General features: G+C 42.7%; 1 protein-coding gene across 3 annotated transcripts in view; it reads left to right on the top strand.

Annotated features, from left to right (window-relative positions):
- HIVEP2 (HIVEP zinc finger 2) overlaps window positions 1-22,238 on the top strand; it is a 428,321-nt gene that overhangs the window by 367,594 nt on the left and 38,489 nt on the right. For all 3 annotated transcript variants that reach the window (XM_033936471.1, XM_033936473.1, XM_033936472.1), the window contains 2 exons: window positions 14,505-14,659; window positions 21,884-22,059. In XM_033936471.1, coding sequence (XP_033792362.1) covers window positions 14,505-14,659; window positions 21,884-22,059 — 331 coding nt within the window. The remainder of the gene's footprint in view (window positions 1-14,504; window positions 14,660-21,883; window positions 22,060-22,238) is intronic.

The following is a 22,238-nucleotide window of genomic DNA, read 5'->3' as shown; positions in this document are numbered from 1 at the left end:
GAAACATGTTAGAAAGTGTTTTGAGGGTATGTTAAATTTGGGGAGGAAATCAAAGTATATTTTCCATGTGTAAAGTACAGAAAAACAGGCAAAATGTGTACCGATAACTTTGTGCCTACAGGTTTCTAACCAAAAGTATATGCATATTTCTACTTTGAAAGTGTATAAAACCTGCCACTAAAATAGCCAAAGACTTTTTCCTAATATGTGTGTGGGGGGGGGGGAGTGGGGGGGCCTCCGGCATCTGCAATGCAGTAGATAGATTCAAACACTCTCAATCACATAAAATACAAATGGTATGCAAAAGTCCTGCATCACATGGTGAAATTAGAATATTTAGTCATTTGAGACTCAGTTAACATACCGTATTTTCACTCCATAAGATATACCTGACCATAAGACACACCCTAGATTTAGAGGAGGAAAAAAAGAAAAAAAAAAACATTCTAAACCAAATTCTCCTTGCCAGGCTCTGTACCCAACCCCACACTCCTTGCCAAGCTCTGAACCCTATCCCCCCTCTGGTGGTCTACATAAGAACATAAGTAATGCCTCTGCTGAGTCAGACCAGAGATCCATCATGCCCAACAGTCCGCTCACGCGGCAGCCCATCAGGTCCAGGACCTGAATAGTAATCCTCTATCTATACCCTTTTCCTTCAGGAAATCATCCAATCCCTTCTTGAACCCCAAAACCGTACTCTGTCCTATCACGCCCTCAGGAAGGGCATTCCAGGAGTCCACCACCCTCTGGGTGAAGAAGAATTTCCTAGCATTGGTTCTGAATCTGTCCCCTTTTAATTTTTCCGAATGCCCTCTCGTTCTTGTAGTTTTCGAAAGTTTGACAAATCTGTCCCTCTCCACTTTCGCCATATCCTTCTTTAGGTACGGCGTCCAATATTGGACGAAGTACTCCAGATGCGGGCGCACCATCGCCCGATACAATGGCAGGTCTAGTGGTGGACAAGGCACAGGGCAGACAGGGCAGGCACTCCTAGTGGCTGGCAGGCAGGTGGAGACAGGGCAGGAAGGCCTAGTGGCCCAGGCCTCCCCCCAAGCAGGCAGGCCTGCCCCCTCCCAGGCAGCCCCCCCCAGGCAGGCATGCAGGCTTCCCCCTCCTTGTCAGCCCCTCCTCCCAGGCATCCCCCCCCAGGTAGGCAAGAAGGCAGGCCTCCTCCCTCCCAGGCAGCCCCCCCAGACAGGCAGGCCTCCCCCCTAGGCAGGTAAGCCTCCCCCTCCCTGGCAGCCTTCCCCAGGCAGGCAGGCCTCCCCCTCCCTTGCAGCCCCGCAGGCAAGCAAACAAGCAGGCCTTCCCCCTCCAGGCTTCCCCGTAGGCAGGCAGGCTAGCCCAGCCTCTCCCTGCTTTCTCCCTATTTTTAATTCGGCAGGGCAGGCCATGGCTCCTTCCCCCCCTTACCTTTTTTTCCATTCTGGTCCCCTTCCTCGCTGGACGCGGCTTCCTGCCTAGTCCCCACCGGTTCCCGCAAGCAGTAACGGCTGACGCGGCTGCCTCTGAGTCCTCTTCTTTTGCTTTGCAGCAGAGCGATGCACAAGGCTGTCTGCCTGGTCCTGCGCCACTTTCCGCGAGAACTGCTAACCAGCTTCCTTACTGGCTCCCGTGAATTCTCGCAAGAATCCGCAGGAGCCAGTAAGGAAGCTGCTCAATGCTGAAAAGCAGCGCCAAATCATGCTGCTGCTCGTGCAGCTCAGATGGCGAAGTTGTATCACGCAGCCGGTTAGCAGCAGGGCAGGAGTTTGGAAAGCTTGCTCCTGCCCGCTGCACCTCCACCAGTGGTCGGCTGAGGACCCGCTGCATCTCCACCAAATTGGCAGAGGTATGAAGATAGGTCAGGGAGGAGGAGGGGGCAGAGCCTGGCAGCGGCCTTAAAAAATTCTGGGAGGGGGGCATTGACCCGAATATAAACCTGGACCCCCATTTTTGGGCCAATTTTTTGGCCCCAAAATCCAGGTTTGTATTTGAGTATATATGGTACATTCAGTTGAGGATTAACATCACACAAATTTTCAGTTTCACTTTCTGTTTAGGTTTCACTACACCACAGCACTACTGGACTTCCTTATATACTGTTGAATGACTGTGTGACATCATTCGCCAAGCTTCACACAATTGGACAAAGCAGTTGAATGACTCTGTGACATCATTCGCCAAGCTTTACACACATAAAATCGGATGTATCTGTGTGTGTGTGTGTGTGTGTGTGTGTGTCCCTTCCCACCCCCACAATATTTTTTCCCAGATAGTAAGTAATATGTATACTGAGTTTGGTTGAAATCTCTCCATTCGTTTCAGAGTTATGCTGGAACATACATGTTTACATACACACACACAGATAAGTATTTAGCTTGTGCTGAGAAACTTTTCAGTCATGCACATGAAATGTGTTTTGTGCTGGAAAGATCCCCTTTTAGAGTACTCTTTCTTGTACTGCATCCTTTTATGGGCTGACTGGTACTGATCCAATTCACACCCTTTCCCCAGCATTCGTGTGAAATTTGTATATGTTAGTTCAAGCTAATGAAAGGGATTTTCCCTTCTATTGTAGTTCATTAAAGGCAGAGAGTGCCACAACTCTGGACTCAGAGGAGCCTTTGACTGCAAAATGCAGGCAAATATCTTTCCTTTCATTTGGAAGCTCTTTGGTAGTCAGCTCTCTCTTGCTTTTAGATATCTTTTTGGCTTCCTGGAGTCCCTGGGAATCAGTGACTTAAATCTGGATTGCTGTTGTCCAGCTTCTCCACTTCTAGTCTCTGCCTGTATCTCTCTCTCTCTCTCAACCCCCAACTGATTCTCCAGTTGCATCAACCACATTCCAGAGTTCTAACAGCTAGGTGGAAATTAACCCTGTCAGTTCTAGTAGCATGAGTCCAGCAACTTCCTTTGGATTCCCCTGGCACAGTTTAAATTAACCCACCCTATATTTTGCCATTAGTTGCCAGCATGAGACCCACAGCATGTAGCAGTGCCCCTATTTATTTATTTCTTAATTTTTATTTAATGAAGGTCTTTATTAAATATTCAAACCAGGCAAAAATACATAGTTTGCAAAAACATATAAACACAATCCAAAGGCTCATCCCCATAAAACATGACCTCCAATAGGTAAAGTTATTTCTGTAGAAAATCAGAGTCTCAAACCTTGAACTAAATCCAAATTCCTCCATCAAGGGTTGCAACTGTCACACTCTCAAGTTGCTTCTTGCCATCTTTGAAACAAAAAAAATCTCACTTTAATTTTAAGCTGATGTAACACTCCATGTAGATTACCCAATCCTTGGTTTCCAGTATCCTCTATGTTTATCCCATTTGTTCTTCAATTCCATCACCATTTTTGTCTCTTCTGATTCCTCTAGGAGGGTATTCCAAGCATTTACCATCCTTTCCATTAAAAAATGTCCCTATGGTTACTTTTTCAGCGCCTTGTAGCATTCTCATGTCTTCTAGTTCTATAGCTGCTTTTCTTACTTCATATCTAATAACAGCTTTCAAGTATTTAAATGTCTGCATCCTCCTCTCCTTTAGGGTATCCATATTTAGGTCCTCGGGTCTCATATCTTTTGATGCATTCCCCACACTATTTGGTTGCTTCTCTTTGATCACCTCTAGCCTCCCTTCAGGGATTCAAGAAAAGGTTAGATAAGTTCCTGCTGGACCAGAACATACTCAGGTAAGGCTAGACTCAAGTAGGGCAATGGTCTTTGACCTAAGGGCCACCGCGTGAGCGGACTGGTGGGCACGATGGACCACTAATCTGACCCAGAAGTGGCAAATCTTATGTTTTTATATCTTAACTTAAAAATGGCCTCCAAAATTGAACAAAAGTGAGGTATAGGGGTATCATCTTATCCCCTCTTGTTGTTCTGAGGGTTATACTTCTCCGGCACAGCCTAGCATCTCTCTGGCTTTAGCCACTGCTTTCTGTTATATTTATATAACAATTTCCTTAGGCATCATAAAGTTACATTAAAAATGTAATATAAATCAAACTTCCACTGCCTTGAAATGATCAGATTCCATCACCCCCAAGGTCTCTATTCTGGTCCATGTATATTGACCTCTTCATGGCATACAACTCTTTTGGATTTCTGCACCAGACACATTAGCGCTTAATTGCAAGCATTTGACTAGTTCTTTATGGGACATGTTTAGTGGTATCTGAGAGCTATAGTTTTTGAATGGGGATCTACTCTTCTTACTTTTTGGCTCCATGTTCAGCATAAGAATTGCCGCTGCTGGGTCAGACCAGTGGTCCATCGTGCCCAGCAGTCCGCTCACGCGGCGGCCCTCTGGTCAAAGACCAGCGCCATAACTGAGACCAGCCCTACCTGCGTACATTCCAGTTCAGCAGGAACTTGTCTAACTTTGTCTTGAATCTCTGGAGGGTGTTTTCCCCTATGACAGGCTCTGGAAGAGCGTTCCAGTTTTCTACCACTCTCTGGGTGAAGAAGAACTTCCTTATGTTTGTACGGAATCTATCCCCTTTCAATTTTAGAGAGTGACTCTCGTTCTCCCTACCTTGGAGAGGGTGAACAACCTGTCCTTATCTACTAAGTCTATTCCCTTTAGTATCTTGAATGTTTCAATTATGTCCTCTCTCAATCTCCTCTGCTCGAGGAAGAAGAGGCCCAGTTTCTCTAATCTTTCGCTATATGGCAACTCCTCCAGCCCCTTAACCATCTTAGTCGCTCCTCTCTGGACCCTTTCGAGTAGTACCGTGTCCTTCTTCATGTACGGCGACCAGTGCTGGACACAGTACTCCAGGTGAGGGCACACCCATGGCCCGATAACCTTCTCCAATCTGTTCGTGATCCCTTTCTTTATCATTCCTAGCATTCTGTTTGCCCTTTTCGCCGCCGCCGCACATTGCATGGACGGCTTCATCAACTTATCGATCAGAACTCCCAAGTCTCTTTCCTGGGAGGTCTCTCCAAGTACCACTCCAGACATCCTGTATTTGTGCATGATATTTTTATTCCCGACATACATCACTTTACACTTATCCATGTTGAACCTCACCTTGCATGTTGATGTCCATTCCTCGAGCCTGATTATGTCACTTTGCAGATCTTCGCAATCCCCCTGCGTCTTCACTACTCTGAATAACTTCGTATCGTCCACAAATTTAATCACCTCACTCGTCGTACCTATGTTCAGATTGTTTATAAAGATGTTGAAGAGCACGGGTTCAAGCACTGAGCCCTGCAGCATCCCACTGGTGAAGTATTGTCCATTTACCCCCACTCTCTGTTTCTATGCTCCAGAGAGTTTTTAATCTACGTGAGTATTTCACCCTCGATTCCATGGCTCACAATTTTCCGAAGTAGTTGTTCATGCAGAACCTTGTCAAATGCCTTCTGAAAATCCAGATATACAATGTCAACCGGGGTTGCCCTTGTCTATTTGCTTGTTTACTCCCTCAAAGAAGTGCAGCAAATTTGTCAAACAAGATCTGCCTTTGCTGAAATCGTGCTGGCTGGTCCTCATCAGACCGTGTCCGTCAAGGTGATCAATGATGCGGTCCTTTATCAGCGCCTCTACCATCTTTCTTGGTATCGATGTCAGACTCACCAATCTGTAGTTTCCCGGGTCTCCCCTTGAACCTTTTTTGAAGATCGGCGCAACATTCGCCACCTTCCAGTCCTCTGGAATATTTCCTGATTTGATCGACAGATTGGCTATTAGCTGAAGCAGTTCAGCTATAGTCCCTTTCAGTTCCTTGATGACCCTCAGATGGATACCATCTGGTCCCGGGGATTTATTGCTCTTAAGCCTATCAATCTGCCAGCATACCGTTAACCCTGTTAGTTTCCCATTTTCGTTTCCAGCATATAGCCTGATGGGTTCCGGTATGCTATGTATATTCTCTTCGGTAAATACAGACGCAAAAAATGTGTTCAGTCTGTCGGCGATTGCTTTGTCCTCCTTTAGCGCTCCCTTTATTCCTTGGTCATTCAACGGTCCCACCACTTCCTTCACAGGTCGTTTCCCCTTAATATTTCGAAAGAACGGCTTGAAGTTTTTCCCCTCCTTGGCTATTTTTTCCTCGTAGTCTCTTTTGGCCCCTTTTACTGCCTTATGGCATGTATTGATGTTTGTGCTTATTCCAGTTTTCGTCAGTTTTTGACCTTTTCCATTCCTTAAACAAAGTTTTTTTTGTCTCTGATCGCTTCCTTTACCTGTACAGTGAGCCACGCCGGTTCTTTGTTCTTTTTTGATCCTTTGTTGATACGTGGTATATATAGATTTTGCGCCTCGGTGATTGTATCCTTAAAAAGAAACCAAGCTTGCTCTAGCATTTTTACAGTGTTCATCCTCTTCTTAATCTTCTTCCGCACCATGCATCTCATCCCTTCGTAATTCCCTTTTCGGAAGTTCAGTGCCGTGGCCGTAGTGCTGGCCGTAGTGCTGGATTCATCTCAAGGCTCTGTGCTGTCTGGTTTCTATGTAGCAGCAGGCATTTGTACTTTCTTCGCTCACTCAAATGAATTCACGTACAGTTTAAGTTTGACTGCATATACAAAAACAGTTTTTACTGAATGATCAAAGCAGAATAAAAACAGTTATTTTCACAGATAAAAACATATAGGGGGTTCTTCCTCTTTCACAGTTTCTGGGTTCTTTCTCTTTCTGTTTCCATATAACAGTGGTCTTCATTGCAAGGCCTGTGAGCCAATGGTGGCCCTTCAAGACCTCTGGGAATGGTCTGTGGAGCCTTTGCTGAATATCAGCTCCCTCCCCCCCCCCCCAGATCATCAGAATCCAGCACTTTTTTACTCTTTATTTTTTCCATTGCTACACTCTTCGAACTGCAGGCAGTGTGAGTGAAGTAAACGCACTGCCTTCGACAGCCCCAAAAGTTTTCCCTTTGCTACAGCTTCCTACCGCAGGGACAGAAAACTGTAGCAAAGGGAAGGCTTCCGGGCCTGCCAAAGAGTGCAGCGCTGGAAACAAAAATGTAAAAAAGTGCCAGATTCGGCTGAGGAGGAGGGAGAGAGTAGTACAGAGATGCTGGACTGTGGAGATGGGAAGGAAAGGGTAAGAAGATGCCAAACCTCTGTGGAAAGGGACAATGATGCCAGATCACAGGAAGGGAAGGAGAGAGAGAGATGCAGACTGCAGAGTAGGGATGAAAGGGGGGGAGAGAGAGAAATGCCAGACGGAGAGGAGAGAGATAGCAGACCATAGGAAGGGGGGTGGGGGAAGAACAGATGTCAGACCACGAGGAGTGGGAGGGAAGGAAGGGGAGACATGCCAGGGAAAGGAATGAGAGAGAGATGCCAGATCATAGTAAGGGGACCCATAATGGCCTTCAGTTTAAAATTAGTGAAGACTACTGCCGTATAAGGACTCTTCCCGTTCCACATGCTAGAAAATTTTCTTTATGCCTTCTCAAAGTGACTCTCATCTGAACTGAAAGACACCATAGCTTCTTTTTAACTCTTACATCTGGAAGTCCTCATTTCTGCCCTGTGAGATACTTTAAAATCCTGCCTTACTCTAGCTCTCCGCAGGACTTTTAGAACCTAAGATGATACCTGCTCTCTCTCTTTCAAGTTCCCTGAGCCTCCAGGGGTAATTAGGTTACTACCCCTGGGTCTGGATCATCTACAGATCAATATTGAAATTTAACCATTAGGAGAACCTCATGTTCTCTTAGGCTTCCGTGGCTGGTTAAATTGCTTGTATCTGACAAGACATTCAAGTTAGTACAGGGGCAGTCTGTGGTAGAGCTTGGCTAGAGCCAGTACTTAACACATTAGCAGTGATTTTCAGTCTGCTAACCAGCCAAATAAGTGTGCTCACTGGGCTAGGACTGCACTGAATATTCATATTCAATTTGATTCACCCCTGGGGCTCTACTGTGCTAAATCTACTGAAATAAATACTTGATCTCTAATTTCACATTGGTTCTTTTATTATTTGTTATTTTAAAACTCAATGCCAATTATTCATATTCAGTATTCGTATTCAGCTGAATACTATTTTTCAATATATGTACATCAGTGTCTCTCAAACTTCTTTAGCTCCGGCACACTAAACGGAGCAAATGTTTTTCGTGGCACATTATAATTGAAATTATAAAATTGCAAAACTAACAAAAAATTAAATTTTAGAGTTATTTATTTAAAGTTCTTTAAGCTATGTAACCAGTGAAACTAAAGTAGATAATATAGAATTGCTAATCAATGCGATGGATATGCTTGTTTTTGGGAACAAATTAAACTCAAAATGTGGCTCGACACTTGACAAGCAAACATTCATTTCATCGTCCATCATCTGCAGTCATTCTCTTTTTTTCGATTGTCCTGGATAGTTTTAATCTGAAAACTTTCCCCCTCTTCTACAAAGCCACGCTAGCGGTTGCTGCACGGTAACGGCCCCGAAGCCCATAAAGATTTAAAGGGCTTCAGGGCTGTTGCCGCGCGGTAGCCGCTAGCTCAACTTTGTAGAAGAGGGGGTTTGTTTCAGTAGGTCAAGAATGTACTTGTGGTTATCTGCAGTTCACTTCTCACCAGTGGGGTGATTAGTATTCATTTTCTGACTCAGCATGTACTCTCTCTCCCCCTGCATAGTTGATTCCCTAGGAAGTATAGGATATGCTGGGAAAATGTTTTATTCACATCTCTAGTCTCCTTTGCAGACAGGGGCTTGAGCTGTCTTTGCAGTGGGTATGTATTTTCATACTGAATTTCTCGTCTCGATTCTGTGGACTCACACTCTATATATCTAACCTTAATTGCAAATTATCTTACAGTAAGTTCTAGTTTGCTCAGTTAACTCTGTTAATAAATGATTTGGAAAATAATGAAATGAGACATTGGATTTTTTATTTTTTTTTTTAACTGGAATTCTCTGTTTACCTATCTGCCTAGTGGCACAGTGACATAAGCAGTACAGCACAAAAAGAGATGAATCCTCAATTTTTCCTTCACTTCAAACCAGTTTGATGCTTTCTTTTAATTTCTTATTCATATTGCCTGTGAGCCCAAAAGCTGTGGAAATGGTGAGTGCATTTGTTTGTCCCTGGAGGACTACAATTCTAATGCCCCTCAATACCTCTCTTCTATTCTCTCTCCTTATCCCAGAGAACTCCGTTCCTCAGATAAGCTGCTCTTAGGGAGCCCCAGAAAAGTAAATAATAGGGCATTCAAACCTGTGTTCTTTGGTTTACAGCCCACTTCATTTACCGCCAGGCTACTCTTCTCTCTTACTTGCTGCTTTGTTCAGAATGGACCTGCAGCTGACATAAAGCCTGGTTTTTCCTTTTCAGTTTCATTTTCAGGAGAGAGGGAGTGGAACAACCACTGGGGAATTAAAGAGGGGTCATGACTTAATCCCTCCAGTGGTTAGCTGCTCAGTTAGAGGCATCTTTTTGTACCCTGGACGTGATTGAAACAGATCTAAATAAAAACATCCTTTTTGTTAAACATGGATGTTATTTCCCTGTTTTTGTTTTTTTTTACTTTAGGCCTTCCCTTGTCCCACTCAACACACCCCACAACATGCCCTCTTGCAATTTGGATGAACTGCAGTGTGAAGAGTCCAAATTCTGACTTTCCAAAATTGGGATGTGGATGTTTTTAGCCGATGGATGTCTTTTTAGGTATTTTGAGATGTCTGCTTTGAAAATGAGCACCATAGGTAGAATAAGAGAGGCGCATTGGTAGGACTGACACTGACATGCACAACTTATAGATTACTGTAATTTACATGTTGCATGCCACACTTAGGTACAACCATTTACTTCTGCCATTTACTTGGCGTAAATAGGTATGAAAGGTAATTTGAGCAGCCACAAAAACCAGAGACATGAAGAAAGTACAAAAGTATCTTTATTCAGCATATGCAGGACTTCTGGGCAATAAAGGTTCTGTCTCAGAAGTGTCCAAATGAGGAAAAGCAAGTTCTTTTATACCATTCTCATATACATGTCGGGATGCTACGGTGGAGGCAGGGGGGTCTATAGGTTAGTTACAGACAGTTTTACAACTCATGATTGTTCCTAATACAAAGCATACCATTGGTCATCTGGGTGTCCTTATGAGCCTATAGTAAATACACAACTTATCTAAGCATTGCAGTTTTGATACATATTCAGGAGGGCGAGGTACATTATCACTTTCTTACAGCAGAAACAGAAATGTAACACATGATTTCCCAAAAAAGGCACCAAACTAAGGAAATGAAACTTATCCTAAAATAATGAGCAAGGCCCACATTCCTTCAGGCAAAGTAATTCAGGTAAAATCATAATAGAGGTTGCTGACCCCTTCAGGTATACCTAGGGTTACCAGATTTTACTCCCATAAAATCTGGGCCCATGGCCCCGCCCCCAGGCTTGCCCAGTTCCACCCAGCCCTGTTCTTTCCTAATCCTGACCCCTCAATTTGTTCACTTGCTTGGGACACAGTCCCAAGCTGGAAGATTTTCAAAACCTGAATGCCCAGACACGTCCGGGTAAATCCAGACATCTGGTAATCCTAGGTATACCAAAACTTGTTTACGCTAGTATTCTATAACAAGATCCAGGTGCTCAGAAGCCATTATAGAACAGGCTATCCGTGTGTAGCTTTGGAGCACCTACAAGGGTGCATCCAATTTTAGATTTCCCCCATTGGTTCATTGGCACACCTTAAACATTTTAGTGGGCACCAAACTGATGTAACGTATTAACCTATGAATTAACATGTATGGTCAATCAGCATGCATTTTGGGGAAAAATATATGTATTTATTTAATTCGTTTTCTATCTCATTGTTCCCAAAGAGCTCAGAACGGGTTGCAGGTTAAACATGCATAATATACAGTTAACAGTTTACGATTTGCACTGGATTTGCTATAAATTCAGTACAAGTTTATGATACAAGTTTTTATCCTAACTTGACACATACAAGGGCCTAATACTAATATATATAATGTACAATTTACTGGTTACAATTTGCCATATTTATCCTTACAGTGCAAGTTTTCCATTACAAGTTTTATCCTATCTTGATACAAAGACAGTTTACAGGTTAGATTTGCCATATTTACAGTGCCAGATTTTTCAATACTAGTTTTCCTTACATGACACATACCAGGATCCAGTATCAATATACAGTACTTAGCAAACTGAGGAATTCTACACTTGTACCAAAAAAAGACAAAAAGAAGGAAAAAAAAAAATAAAAGTACCATCTAACTAGGAAAAACTTCAAGAAATTAAAATCTGTCTTCAAAATCAGTTTGCGAGAATAAGGTAAATAAGACATTCTACTCTACCAACTTTCCGAAATTGTCATCACCTCCACCATCCTTGAATGGTTCTCAAAATTCCTTCGCTCCCGCTCCTACATTGTCAACATGAATGGTACCTCTTCCTCCCCCTGGACACCAATCTGTGGAGTCCCGCAAGGTTCACCTCTTTCTCCTATCCTCTTCAACATTTATATGTCCTCCCTAAAACTCCTCCATCTATCCCCCCTTGAAACAATTTACACCTATGCTGATGACATCCTTGTCCTTCTCGAGACTGATTCGAACCTCACCGATCTCCCATTGAACATATCCTCCTGTATCTCAAACCTCCAATCTTGGGCCCACTCCGTCCAAATGAAATTGAACGAATCCAAGACAAAACTACTTTGGCTTGGCCCAAAATTAGCTGAGCTACCCCCTTCAATCCCACTGCCTTCCGGCTCCTCTCTGCAGCTCGAATTCTCCAATAAGGTCCTAGGCGTCATCATTGATTCTACACTATCCTTCAACGACCACCTCAACTCCCTGGTAAAAAAATGCTATTTCAGCCTTCACATGCTGAGATCAGTAAGATCCTTTTTCCATCAAAATCATTTTGCCGTTCTCGTCCAATCCATCATCCTCTCCAGACTGGACTATTGCAATTCCATCTTCATATGCCTAACGAAGAAAAACCTCCACAGACTCCAGCGGATCCAAAACGCCGCGGCCAAACTTATCTTTTCTAAAAGTAAATTTGATCACGTCTCACCACTCCTTTCCAAGCTCCACTGGCTTCCAATAACTTCCAGAGTCCACTTCAAATGCATCAGCCTAACCTTCAAGATCCTCCACGGCATCCTTCCTCCATTAATTCCTCTATCCTGGAATTCCTCGAATCTTAGTACCTCCAGACCTACCCAAAAATCGAAACTATCCTTCCCCTCATTTAAAGGCATCTCCCACCCAGGAAAACTGGGGACTTCCCTCCTCTTCAGATTCACCGAGCTCTGGAATAACCTCACCTCCCCCCTTCGGAACCTGAGTGCTCTCCAACCCTTCCGCAAACATCTGAAAACCTGGCTTTTCTCTAAAATCTAACCTCTCCCCCTCTCCCACATCCTATCTTTCCACCATTCTTCTCCCCTCCGATCTTTATCTAACCCTTTCCCTGGAGTTCCTTTCATATCACCATCCCTGTAAACCGTGCCGAGCTCCATGACCATGGAGATGGTGTGGTATAAAAACCTAAGGTTTAGTTTAGTTTAGTTTAAGTGATTTATAAAGGAAAAGGAAAGTATACTACGTGCTAAAAATAAAGAAATTTAATTTATAATATTCATAATACTCTTTTTACAAATCCTAAGTGAGAGGCATGTTAACACCTTTAGAAGCAATGAAGTTAGCATAGGTGAGCAGGATCCCAAAATACATATTTAGAGGACTGGTATATGACAATATGTTTACTAGGAAACTTGAGACAGAATGTAGCCCCATCGGTATTCTAGGCCACATCAAAAGAAATTGTCTTCATCATTTTTGGGTATCTCTAGATAAACCAGGAAATATAAAAACCTTAACCCCTCTAAATAAATTCATTATCCTCCCCTTTTATGAAGCCGTGTTAGGGTTTTTTATCGCCAGCCGCAGCAGTAAAAGCTCCGACGCTCATAGAATTCCTATGAGCGTTGGCGCTTATATCGCTGTGGTATATATATTTAAAATAAAAATTAAACAAATGAGCTCTATCCAAACTTGTTCAAAGTATCAATGTCGCAACGTAAGAGTCCAAACCAGTCATTACTTGAGGAAATTAGCCGGCCAAGTCACATGATATTGGCAGCTAGCCGCTAACCACATATATTCAGCAGAGATAGGCGGCTTATCTCATGCCGAATATTAGTGGCTAGCTGGCCAAACGCTATTTAACTGGCTGATCAAATGGCAATGAATGTCAGGTAGCATCAGAACAGCAGGTTTCAAAGAGAAACATGTGTTTCTTTTCCCTTTGAGAACTGGTACAAAAACCACAGATAAGTACCCATGGACCTTGTCTTGGTGTGGGAAGTTTGAAAATGGCTCCCTTTATGCTGTTATACTGGCAACAATTTCAGTCCTGGAATTTGTTCAATTTAAGGTAAATGTGACAAAACTATTTTAATGAAGCTTTCAGACCAAATACCCGTTGATTTAGTGATGTCACCAAACCGAGGTACTCTCAGGGACCATCATTATCTTCACTGTCCCTGGACCAACCAGATATGACAAATACCAATGTTATAGTTCATGATATGAAAAACCACTTATCTGAATGTTGTTGAGTGGACTGCATGGTTGGCTGGATAAAAAAGTTGAAAGTATCCTCGGAGAATTAAAGTGCAGTGCAGAAACTAGTGCTTAAATACTATCAAAAATGTGTCTGACCCCCCCAACTCGAGTTTCGACTCTTCATCAGGAGGGGTATTTGATGCTCCTTCTCAAGCCCTATCCAATGTCCACCACCACCACACTGCAACCAGCTTGCAGACAAACAAGAGGCTTTAGAGCAGTGGTCTCAAACCCGCGGCCCGGGGGCCACATGCGGCCCGCCAGGTACTATTTTGAGGCCCTCGTATGTTTATCATAATCACAAAAGTAAAATAAAACAGTTTCTTGATCATACGTCTCTTTAGCTCTAAATGACAATATTATTATTAAGACTTAGCCAAAAGGAAAGATTTATAAAACTATAAAGAGTTTTTATCTCATGAAAAATTGTCATTTGTTTAATAAGACATTAACTATTTTTTTCTGCGGCCCTCCAAGGACCTACAAATCCAACATGTGGCCCTGCAAAGGGTTTGAGTTTGAGACCACTGCTTTAGAGGATACTTTCAACTTTTTTATCCAGCCAACCATGCAGTCCACTCAACAACATTCAGATAAGTGGTTATCATGAACTATAACATTAGTATTTGTCATATCTGGTTGGTCCAGGGACAGTGAAGATAATGATGGTCCCTGAGAGTACCTCGGTTTGGTGACATCACTAAATCAACAGGTATTTGGTCTGAAAGCTTCACTAATAATCTATCTAATATTTATTTAATATTTGAATAGCTGTGATAATTAGTATTATTTGAGTTAAGAATCATCACAGATTTATAAGCATTTCTCCCCATATTGTCAGTGCTAAAACTATTTTAAAAAAATGTGCATCACAGTGTGTGTGGTGTGACATAGGAACAATGCAGAGTACATTGTGTTTCTATCTTTCTTTTATTTTGTAGATGAAGTCAGAACCATCCCACATATTCAGCAGTAAGCATGAAAAGAAGATAGCTGGAAATATGATTAAGGAGAGGGTGAAGGGAGAAAGCCTTGGAGAAAAAGATATTACTTCTAAACATCCAGAGCCAATAAGAATAAAAATTTTTGAAGGAGGGTAAGCTAATAGTCTGTAATTTTAGTGGCTATATTGGTGTATCACAAACCAATGCACTTGGATTTTAAAACTTTATGAATTTGTAAGGAAAATAGACTTTTGCACTTAGGGCTCCTTTTACAAAGCCGCGCTAGCGGTTTTAACGCACGCACCGGATTAGCGCACGCTAGCCAGAAATCTGCCGCCTGCTCCAAAGGATGCGGTAGCGGCTAGCGCGTGCGATTCCGCGCGTTAAGGCCCTAGCGCGGCTTTGTAAAAGGAGCCCTTAGTGGGCCTGGGAATGTGGATAGTGATTGGTAAACTGTGAAGCAAAGTGCCTAAGATTCATGAGTTTAAATCTGACCCTTTAACTGATGTGTGTATGTGATTTTTGGGTAAAAACACCTTGTGTGCAAGTTTCCTCCACTGTAATTGAGTCAAGAGAAATAACAACCATTATTCCTTCTACTTTGGAAACATCATGATTATTTGTATTGCATGTGTTGTGTAAATTCAAATAATTACTGGATCACTCCAGTGAAATAAGGCTGCCTGGCTTGGTGATTTTCACCATATAGCATGCTTTGTACATTGTTTTGAGGCCTACATACTAATCTGCAGTAAAATTGTGTATTTGCATACCATTTTACCAAGAAAATTTACTGTGATGATTTAGCTTTACAGCTGCCAAAAACTTCCTTGAAATGCTGCCGTAAAAATAGTTAATTTCAGCTATTGAGATGGAATTAATTTTCTGGAAATAACACAGCTTGCAAGCTTTAGCATAAGCCATAGTATTCAATTTATATAATAATGAGCTGCTTTGCCTGCATTTCCATATGGCAGAGCTCATTATTTTTTAATATGCATTGGGCCTGATTTTGTATTTTATGATGAAATAGCACACATTCTGAAATATCTTTATTAAGTCACTCAACAATGCAACAAGACTGTGTATCATAACATAATACAACGTAATGCGAAATGAAATAGCACACATACGTTAATTCCACTTTAACACACTTTAAAGCCCTAAAATTGGGTAGATGCACAGAACTCCAGCGTTGTTCTTCACAGCACCTGAAATAGCCAGAGTCAGCACCAATTTGTTTTAATTATATTTATTTATTTATTTATATTTATTTTAGTATTTATATACCACTTATAGCCTCAAACATTTTTTCCCTATCTGTCCCGGTGGGCTCACACTTTATCTAATGTACCTGGGGCAATGGGGGGATTAGGCGACTTGCCCAGGGTCACAAGGAGTAGCTTGGGATTTGAACCCACAACCTTCAGGGTGCTGAGGCTGTAGCTCTATCCACTGTGTCACACACTCCCCTCAATCAATGCTGAACACTAACAGCATGCAAATTATATGCACAGTTAGTGTTGAATATTGGTCGGTAAAGGGCTCAGAATTTCCTGATGCATGCCCACAAGAGCTGTTCAGTAAGGGCAGCTTTTGTGCACTTGTTCAATGAAAGGGGGGGGGGGGGAGCAAGAGAACTTTTCAGCATTGGCTGGAAGTAGGAAGCAATGGGATAAGTGTGTGGAGGAGAGAGAAAAAACTGCTTCTGCTGCTACTAGAAGAGAAGTTAGGAGGCAAGCGTGGCTGTAAAAGTCACCCTGCCCTAACGAATAAAACCTATTGACAGCTCCGGAGCTGTTGGTAGGTTTTAGTCATTACGCCAGGAAATTTATGTGCCCCGTTGTTCTGAGCATTGCACGTAGTTCCTAATGAGCTCATTTTAATTCTAGCAATCTCATTAGCAAAACTCTTTCGGTCACTGCTTCCATGCAAGGTAAAACAGTGACCGAAAGCCTCTGCACATTAAGAACATAAGCAGTGCCTCTGCTGGGTCAGACCAGAGGTCCATCCTGCCCAGCAGTCCGCTCACGCGGCGGCCCATCAGGTGCAGGACCTGTATAGTAATCCTCTATCTATACCCTTCTATCCCCTTTTCCAGCAGGAAATTGTCTAATCCCTTCTTGAACCCAAATACTGTACTCTGTCCTATCACACCCTCTGGAAGCGCATTCCAGGTGTCCACCACCCTCTGGGTAAAGAAGAACTTCCTAGCATTGGTTCTAAATCTGTCCCCTCCTTAATTTTTCTGAATGCCCTCTCCTTCTTGTAGTTTTCGAAAATTTGAAGAATCTGTCCCTCTCCACTTTCTCTATGCCCTTCATGATCTTCTAAGTCTCTATCATGTCCCTTCTTACAAGATCATGAAGGGCATAGAGAAAGTGGAGAGGGACAGATTCTTCAAATTTTCGAAAACTACAAGAAGGAGAGGGCATTCAGAAAAATTAAGAGGGGACAGATTCAGAACCAATGCTAGGAAGTTCTTCTTTACCCAGCAAAACAAAATTTCATATAGACTGACTAAAACCAATCTAAATGAAACGTTGCAAGCCTGGTAAGCTTTGAGCATTGGGCCCACAGGTTGGTAAGTGGGGTCCTATGAAAGTTTTCTTACTATGTATATCCTAGGCAACTGTAATTGCCCATTCATTTCACAAAATCAGGGTGTTATTTCTATTTTTTAAAGTTTTCTAGACTGCCAATGCAAATATGATTACAGCAGTTTACAACTCTGAAATACATAAAAAGAAAGGAACTCCTTAAGATTATAGGATAGACTTACACATTCTCATAGATAATAAGCAAACAAGATAAATTATAGAAAAGCCTATATACTGACAGAAAATTTAACAGTATCACAAAATTGTGGTAAAACCACATTATACCTTATTTATAAAATCATTATCAGTCACTTCTGCTTCCCAAATCTCCAAAGGTTCAGGTGCCCCAAATGCTTGGACAAAAATAGGTCTTTAACTGGGTTGGTTGGTTTTGTTTTTTTTTAATCAAACACTCAGCAGAACCAAAGAACACCTGGTAGTTGATTAAAGTAATGCTTTAACAGGGAGAGAATAAAAATTTTAGAAATGTGTAGAGACCATTCATAATTATAGTGCTGACATGTGCAATTGACTTTAAAGTGGTAGTGGTAACAACATACACTTCATTCAATGCTTTATATGCTATATTATACCAAGTGCACCTCCCATTTTCTGAAGATAATTACAAGTCATAAATAAATTTAGTACTGCTGAGAGAGGAAGCGATGTCATAGAAACATAGAAACATGACGGCAGAAAAGGGCTATAGCCCATCAAGTCTGCCCACTCTACTGACCCACCCCATTAAGTCTGAATACTAATGACCTAGTTCCTTAACTCGACTCTCGTAAGGATCCTACTAGGGCATCCCATTTATTCTTAAAGTCAATAACGCTGGTGGCCTTGATCACCTGCTCTGGAAGCTTGTTCCAGTGATCTACAACCCTTTCTGTGAAGAAATACTTCCTTATGTCACTATTGAATTTCCCTCCTCTGAGTTTGAACGGATGCCCCCTTGTGACCGAGGGTCCCTTGAGAAAGAAGATGTCTTCTTCCACTTCGACACGTCCCATGATGTATTTAAATGTCTCAATCATGTCCCCCCTCTCCCTGCGCTCCTCTAGAGTGTAGAGCTGCAATTTGTTTAGTCTTTCTTCGTACGAGAGACGCTTGAGCCCCGAGATCATCCTAGTGGCCATTCGCTGAACCGACTCAACTCTAAGCACGTCTTTACGGTAATGTGGCCTCCAGAATTGTACACAGTACTCCAGATGAGGTCTCACCATGGTTCTGTACAGTGGCATTATGACTTCAGATTTGCGGCTAACGAAGCTTCTGTTGATACATCCCATAAGTTGCCTTGCTTTGGATGAGGCCTTCTCTACTTGTTTGGCGGCCTTCATGTCTGCACTGATGATTACTCCCAAGTCCCTTTCTTCTGAAGTCCTAGCTAGTGTTTCTCCATTTAAGGTGTAAGGTTTGCATGGATTTCTGCTACCGAGATGCATAACCTTACATTTCTTAGCGTTGAAGCCCAGCTGCCATGTCGAGGACCAGTTTTCCAACGTAATCAGATCCTGCGTCATACTATCCTGCAGATTGCTTTCACTTACTATATTACATAGTTTGGCGTCATCAGCGAATAGAGTTACTTTACCCTGAAGCCCTTGGGTCAAGTCCCTTATGAATATGTTAAAAAGGAGTGGACCCAGGACCGAGCCCTGTGGCACTCCGCTGGTCACCTCCGATGTCTCAGAGAGGGTGCCGTTGACCACCACCCTCTGACGTCTTCCACTTAGCCAATCATGTCACCACCGCAAATAGTATACTGAGTGAGAACTTCCACAGGCCACTCTCATTATGGGCCCAAAAGTTAGACTGGATTCAGGAACTGGTTGAGTGGAAGGCAACAGAGGGTAGAGGTCAAAGGAGATCGCTCTGAGGAAAGGGCTCCTTCTAACTATTCCGAAAGCACCTGAAAACTAGGCTATTCTCAAAAATGTAATGCTCTCTTCCCCCCTATACTCAACCTCCAACCCCATTATGCTGTTCCTTCCTTATATTAAGCTCTTGTAAACCGTGCCGAGCTCTATAATTGTGGAGAGGATGTGGTATACACTACTCCCCCGATATTCACGGGGGTTCCGTTCCAGTAACCCACTTGAATCTTGAAAAACCACAAATATGTTTTTTCATGGGGGAGACTGGAGAGGGCAGCGGGAGAGGCAGGAGAGAACAGCCGGAGCGCTGGCAAGTGCAGGAAGTTGGGCCTTAACCAATCAGAGCTGCGTGTCAAAGCAGCTCTTGATTGGATAAGGCCCAACTTAGTGCAAGAAGAGGCGGTCGGAGCATAGAGCGAGTGATTTCCTGCACTCGCCGGCGCTCCGGCTGCTCTCTCCTGCCTCTCCAGCTGCCCTCTCCTTGGCAGTTCGCAGTCAGAAAATACCACGAATGACCGGGACCACGAACCTCTGACCACGAACGACCGGGGGAACACTGTATAAACTTAAGGTTTAGTTTAGAAAAGGATGTTACCAGTGGTGTGCCTCAAGGTTCGGTTCTTAGGCTTGTTCTTTTAAACATTTTTGTAAGTGATATTGCTGAAGGGCTGTCAGGTAAGATTTGCCTCTTTGCAGATGATACCAAAATCTGCAATAGAGTAGACACCCATGATGGTGTGAATAACACGAGGAAGGACCTAGCAAAGCTTGAAGAACTGTCTGAAATTTGGTAGCTAAAAAATGCAAGTTCATGCTTGTGGGCTGAACCCAAGGAAATGGGACAGTTTAGGGGGTGAAGAACTTTTGTGCAGAAAAGAGGAATGGGATGCGGATGTGAAAGTAAGTGATGATCTTAAAGTGAACAAACAGGTTGAAAAGGCGATAGCGAAAGCTAGAAGAATGCTAGGGGGCATAGGGAGAGGTATGGCCAGTAAGAAAAAGAAGGTATTGATGCCCCTGTATAAAACTCTGGTGAGACCTCATTTAGAATATTGTGTACAATTCTGGAGATCATACCTTCAAAAAGATATAAACAGGATGGAGTTGGTCCAGAGAAAGGCTACTGGTTAGTGGTCTTCGTCATAAGGCTTAAAGATCTCAATATGTATACATTGAAGGAAAGGCAGAAGAGGGGAGATTGATAGAGGTGTTTAAGTACTTATGTGGCATAAATGCACATGAGGCAAGTCTTTCACTTGATAGGAAGCTCTGGAATGAGAGGGCATAGGATGAAGTTAAGAGGTACTCAGGAGTACTAAGGAGGTACACAGGAGTACTCTAAGGAAATACTTTTTACAGAAGGTGTGGTAGATGCAGTAGAGGTGGTGGAGACAAAGATTGTATGAATAGACACATGGGATCTCGTAGGGAAAGGAGGAGATAGTACAGCTGTGGATGGGCAGACTGGATGTTTCAATGGCCTGTTATCATAAAAGGAAGCACTGCCACTCTGCAAATAATTCTACTCCAAACGACTATCATAGGAACATATCATAAGAATAGTCATTCTGGGTCATCTAGTCCAGTATCCTGTTTTGACAGTGGCCATTTCAGAGCAGAAATCACTGTCAGAAACCCAAAATAGTAGCAGTGGAGGCACACCTGAAATTATTTTTGCACGTTTCATTGAACTGAGTCAATAGAGAGAATCCCCGAAAGAGCTGCCTGATGGGAACACAAGACACAACCAGGATTATTCCAAACAAATCTCTGGGCCAAACAGAAGGGCCACCACCACCCCTAAGAAACTGAAAAACAAACAAATGAATGTTAATTTGAATTCATAGTATTACAGGAAGCTAGTGGTACTGCCACAAAGGTAGCTTGAAGGAACTTATCACTATCTCCTACACCTGCTATCAAACGGGCAGCAGCATTCTGTACCACTCAGTCTGTGTCATCTTTAGGCAGAGATCCACACATAAGTCATTAGCTCAGAAGAAGCACCAGCAGATGAGATCATTTCCTCTCCAGAAATGGTGGCAAGTACAAGTTTGAAGGCTTGGGAACTGCCAGGTCTATCATCTGCCTCATTAGAGAAAAGAGTATATGAAAATCCTTCGTACAATTGTCCCTGCTCATTTTTGTTTTCATTTTGGTGGAGGTTTTCAGGTATTACATTTCTAAAATGCTATCCGGTCCTGAAACTGGAAAGGGTTTTCACGTGGATCAGGTCATTCATTATGTATGGCTCGATGAACAGACCAAAGATACAGTTGGGGTTGCCGGTGATAGAAAGGGTCTTACTTTTCTGACCTCTCAGGCCCAGATTCTGTAAACGGTGCCTAAATCAGCCGGTGCCTAGAAAACTGGCGCCTGCCACGTGTCAATCATACTTAGGCACCGTTAGCAGAATCACAGCTACCGGTGCATAAGAAAAACAACTTAGGCGCTGGTAATGTAGGCCAGGGTTTTAAAGGCCTACATTTCTGCCACCTAAATTTTTGGGAGAATCGCACCTAGTGACAACTAAGTTCATCTCTGCCCCTAAATATGCCTACTTTGACTATAGACGCCATGTTGTAGATGCAATTTTAATCAGTTTTAAATGGTGCATTCAATTACCGCACCAAGTCAATTAATACAATTAAGTTAAGCGCCGGTAGGCGTGATATAGGCGCCTAACCTTTTGGTGCCATTTGCAGAATTTGGCCCTCATTGTTTATGCTCACTGGGTTTGTTTTTGTTTTCAGGCAGTGATAGCTGTGAATAGTAATATGTGATTAATTTAATAAAACTCCTAAAAAGCATTAAACTTAAGGCTTGATGCCATAAATTTGACGAGTGACAACTGCAAACTGAACGTTCAATGTGTTTCTCTTTTGTACCCAAATAGCTTAAAGTCCAACGAGGATTATGTGTATGTGCGGGGGCGTGGAAGAGGAAAGTACATATGTGAAGAATGTGGGATTCGCTGCAAGAAGCCCAGCATGCTGAAGAAACACATTCGCACTCATACTGATGTGCGGCCTTATGTATGCAAGCTCTGCAATTTTGCCTTCAAAACAAAAGGTATTGCCTTGTTGTGAAAATACAAGTGCGTATGCATGCACCTTTAGAATTGGGGAGAGGTCATAATGTGAACCCAGACACCTTTGTATCCATCCTCCAAATCTTGTGAAAGTTCTTTAAAGTTGGATCAGTGTAGATCATAAATTTAAGGTTCCAGAAAATGCATATATTATATGGTA

The sequence above is a fragment of the Geotrypetes seraphini genome, chromosome 3 (genome assembly GCF_902459505.1).
Source record: "Geotrypetes seraphini chromosome 3, aGeoSer1.1, whole genome shotgun sequence".
NCBI classification, from domain to species: Eukaryota; Metazoa; Chordata; class Amphibia; order Gymnophiona; family Dermophiidae; genus Geotrypetes; species Geotrypetes seraphini.
This window is presented reverse-complemented; position numbering and strand designations above follow the sequence as displayed.